The 4,622-nt window shown below is 32.1% G+C and overlaps 1 protein-coding gene across 1 annotated transcript in view; it reads left to right on the forward strand.

The window, feature by feature from the left end:
- The first annotated feature begins 1,241 nt into the window (after nucleotides 1-1,241).
- The window catches only part of LOC106109377 (glycerol kinase-like), a 4,800-nt gene continuing 1,419 nt past the window's right edge, over nucleotides 1,242-4,622 (forward strand). Inside the window, 8 exon segments of the mRNA XM_013290851.1 lie at nucleotides 1,242-1,449; nucleotides 1,537-1,665; nucleotides 1,761-1,890; nucleotides 2,104-2,321; nucleotides 2,516-2,728; nucleotides 2,915-3,017; nucleotides 3,699-3,969; nucleotides 4,546-4,617. Of these exon segments, the coding sequence (XP_013146305.1) occupies nucleotides 1,378-1,449; nucleotides 1,537-1,665; nucleotides 1,761-1,890; nucleotides 2,104-2,321; nucleotides 2,516-2,728; nucleotides 2,915-3,017; nucleotides 3,699-3,969; nucleotides 4,546-4,617 (1,208 nt within the window). The 5' untranslated portion in view covers nucleotides 1,242-1,377.

Raw genomic sequence — 4,622 nt, forward strand, 5'->3', positions numbered from 1 at the left:
TAGTCAAGGCATTTGTCCACAACTTATTTATACTAAAAGTTACCTTTGTCATATTGTGAAAAAATATAGAATACTTTCCTTTCAACTCATTAATGTAATAAAATGGGATTGGCAGCAGGCCGGGGAATTTTATTTTGGCTAGTTTCAAAAATCATGTTTTTTTAACTTCTTTATTATAACTGTACTGCAACATTCTTTGTCTCAATATGAGTAAGGTACAATTAAAAATATTAATACAACAAACTAGTCTCCTTAAGATGTTTAATCACGTTTTTTTCTTTTTCCTTTTATGATTGAGTGATGCTTTTTCTATTTCTTCTTCATCCTCATTTTCGCTGTTTGAATCTTCAACACCTTCTTCTGGAAATATTAAGATAACAATGACAACCTATGGTATATAATTACAAAGGTTTATACAATTTTTCCTTAACCTTATTTTATATTGAGTTGTTAACAATAAAAATAATATTTTGGGTGTACAATAATTTTGACAAGTAATAATGTAAAATATGATTCATATAAAAATAAGTTCTTATCTCTAAAATCATCCTTTTTCTTAAATTAACGTTTCTTTATTGGTCTTCGTTTAATTTCTTGATTTAAAATTCTATAACAGTTTCAGCTGTAAAAAATATTAAATTCATTAGTTTAGTAAGTCGATTATTTTATAAAAACTTAGTTACCAATATCACCACTTTCTTCTATAAGTTTTGTTAACGCTTCATTAACTTTAAGCCTAAATTCGTCCAACGATTTGTATAAAAGTGCAGGATCAGAAATGGTTTCCTCCAAGACAATATCCATGTTATTATCCTTCTCGGATATGACGAATTTAAGTTTTTGAATCATGTTTTATAAAGAGCACCACATTTACTGTAAAAACAAATTTAACGTGAAATACATAACGTTTCGACCAAGTTTAGACTAGGCAAAAATTGTTCTATAGGTTATGTTTTTCATATTTCAATTTACTTTCAATTTACAAAATTCTGCAAAAGCAAACGAAAACATCTTGCAGCCATTCTAACATGAGCTGTCAAGTTGGTTTTCCTTTAAAAATTAAAGTAAATCTTTAATTTTTGTCATATATTTAATTAAACCACTTATTATTATTTGTAATAGCTGCCTTTGAGTGTAAAAAAATTAACCATTCAGAATACCTACTAGAATGAAATGGAAAATGAATCTATGTTATTTATCAACTTGTCTAAAATCTTTTAAAAAAAGTTAAAGTCAAAATCAGCTGACATTGACAAATGTCAATTACCATTTTGATATACTTTATCACTGATTTTGTAATGTTATACATATATCCACAAACCGAAAGTTACAATCCCAGTCTTAATTTAATGATTCGAAATGTAGTCAACATATAATATGCGAGAATTCGGAAAATTTGGTCCATTAATAGGAACTGTAGATGAAGGAACATCAAATGTGAAATTTTTGGTAAGTGAAACAAAAATATTTGCATTGTTATTAAGAATACATCTTTATAAATTAAATGCGACATTTGAGTTGTATTATATGTTTCAGGTATTTGCAGCTAACACATCTGAAGTATTAACCTATCATCAAGTAACCTTAAAGCGCTTCAGCCCACAAGAAGGATGGATAGAGCAAGATGCTTTAGAAATTTTAAATGCAGTTTTAGAATGTATTGAGGTGAGATAAATATGTTTAAAACTATAATCCTTTGACCAAACTAATACTTAAAGAACTATATACTTTATTATAACTGTATGATTACTATGTTACAGGTAACTGTTGACAATCTTAAAAAATTGGACATTGACCCTGAGGATGTTGTGGGGATTGGGATAACTAATCAAAGGGAAACAACAATAGTATGGAATTCTGTGACAGGGGAACCTCTGTACAGTGCTATAGGTAAAGTAATACAAATTAAAATGTTTTATAACACATCTTTGAAAGAAAAAGTGGTAAAACCATAATTTGTATTTTTTTTTCTTCTATTATTAACATGATTGACATTACATGATTTCAAGCAATATGTTTTTGCGTAATTTTCTTATGTTTCAAGTTATTTATTTAATGTTTCCATTTTGTTTTTATTTAAGATAAAATTATTAACATTTCCAGTGTGGTCAGATGTACGAACAGCAAAGATTGTGGATGATCTAATCAAAACAAAGGGGGCACAAAGTGTCCATGCTGTGGCTCAAACTAGTGGTCTTCCATTGTCTACATATTTTTCATCAGTTAAATTAAAATGGCTACTACAAAATGTCAGTGTTGTACAAAAAGCAGTTGCAGAAGGAGAATGTATGGCAGGAACAGTCGATTCTTGGCTCATTTGGGTAAGATTATTTTTAATTGTTTATCTATACTATTTTTATTATTCATTAAAAAATCCATAGGTCTTATGTAAATTACCAGAAATATGAAAGTATTGAGGGATGTCTCATGACATCAGGTAAATATTTATGCCTACTGATTATAATTCTGTCTATTTTATTATAATCTGTAAAACCACTGAACCTTGTATTTGCAGAATCTGACTGGAGGCAGCAATGGCGGCGTACACGCGACTGACGTCACCAACGCCTCGCGCACGCAGCTTATGTCTTTACGCAGCTTGCAGTGGGATAAGAGACTATTAAGATTTTTTGATATACCAGTACAAATATTACCAAAGATAAAAAGTTCCTCCGAAATATATGGCTACATTTCAACTGGACCTCTCCTTGGAACACCAATAGCTGGGGTAATTTTAATATACTATTTTAAAGTTTATTCTCATTCTCTCCGGTTTAATTAAAATAAAATATGAAATACAAGTGATCAGTCTTAAGTTCATACGAGAAGAATATATTTCATGTCATTCTCTCCGATACTCATAAACTACTATTTAAATAAATGTAGGTTTATAATATTTTATCAATGATTTCAGTGCCTTGGCGATCAACAAGCTGCATTAATTGGACAAAATTGTATGAGATTTGGTCAAGCAAAGTGTACCTTCGGTACAGGATGTTTCTTGTTGTATAACACAGGTACCAGTTTTACCCTTCTATTGTTTTACTTCATTATGAAATTGTCAAAGACATCCTCCAGTATTATCATAGTGTTAGATATTTCCACAAATGACTTCCTTTAAATTATAGACGGATGGCCATATAAACAATACTTGTAAAATATTTTAAAACACACAAACTGAACTCCAATATGACAACGCATATATATAACGTTCCATGCTGACAACTAGGAAAACCCTGAGCTTGTTGGCGACTGAGCGCCGAGACCAACTGAACCCGAGCCACTCATTGCCATGTATTTTATAAATTCCGTTTCCTAATATTTTCCTAACAATAATGTTTTAAACAAAGATAAATGTATTGATAAATAGCACAGATTAACAAATAACTTTTAAGAATACAGAATACATCAAAAATAATTAAAAAGCTAACAATAGTATTATTTAAAATAGTTGTATATCTGGTTTAAAATTTTCATTACTACATATTCTATAGTACACTTTAGGACATGGGACAGGAAGAATAAGAAGATGTATTAGAATACTATAGATAGACAAATGAATTATCTCCCTAATAATGTCTACTATTGCATGATATAAAACCACCACTGTTTAAATTGTGTAATCTATGTTAATATAATTAATAATATAATAATTAATTAATAATTTATGTTAATGTATTAATATAATTTGTTTATAGGAGAGTCCATAGTACACTCACAAAATGGCCTGCTAACGACTGTAGCGTACCAACTAGGTCCAGACGCTCCGCCCACATACGCTCTAGAAGGTTCCGTAGCGGTTGCTGGGGACATGTTGCAGTGGTTGAAAAATGGCTTAGAAATTATAAACGATCTAAGTGATTCAGAGACGCAGGCAGCTGAAGTAAGCGACGACGAAGACAGTTCTATTTGCTTTGTGCCAGCTTTTAATGGGATGTATTCGCCGCACTGGAGAAAAGATGCACGAGGGTAAGTTTTTTATTGATAGATAGGGTAGCTCATAATTTTAACCTTCTTCTTCACTTATGTAACTTTATTTACATCATAGGTCAATCTTCTGAAGTCATCTCATTTTATAAAACGTGTTTTCTTTCGTTTCATGAATTGGTACTATTATCTTATCATCATCATTACCATCACCAGCTGTACGTCCTCAACGAGAGGTTCGGATGCTTTCTTAAGTTAGGAGTAGCAAATTAAAAGACATGTGTGTATCAGCCAACACACAGTAGGCCAGGTTGGTTGATTAAGGCTTAATCACCCCTTAAGGAAGACGCCGAGTTCCTGCGTAGGGACATATAGTGATCTGATGGTGAGATAATATATCTTACTAACTTTCGCCCGCGACTCCGTTCGCGAGGAATTGAAAAAAGAGAATTAGGTATCCTATGTGTTCTTCCGGTCCACGCTCTACGTCTATGCCATTTTTCATTGAGATCAGTTCAGCAGTTTAAGCTACAAATTCTATCAAACATCCATCCATCTAAACTTTCGCACATGTAATATTAGTGGTTAGTATAGCTTGACATTCTTTGTATGTATCAGTGTGATCTGCGGGCTGGGAGCGCGGTCGCGCGGCGCGCACGTGTGCCTGGCGGCGCTGGAGGCGGTGTGCCAGCAGG

The sequence above is a fragment of the Papilio polytes genome, unplaced genomic scaffold (assembly GCF_000836215.1).
Source record: "Papilio polytes unplaced genomic scaffold, Ppol_1.0 DF821289.1, whole genome shotgun sequence".
Taxonomy (NCBI): Eukaryota; Metazoa; Arthropoda; class Insecta; order Lepidoptera; family Papilionidae; genus Papilio; species Papilio polytes.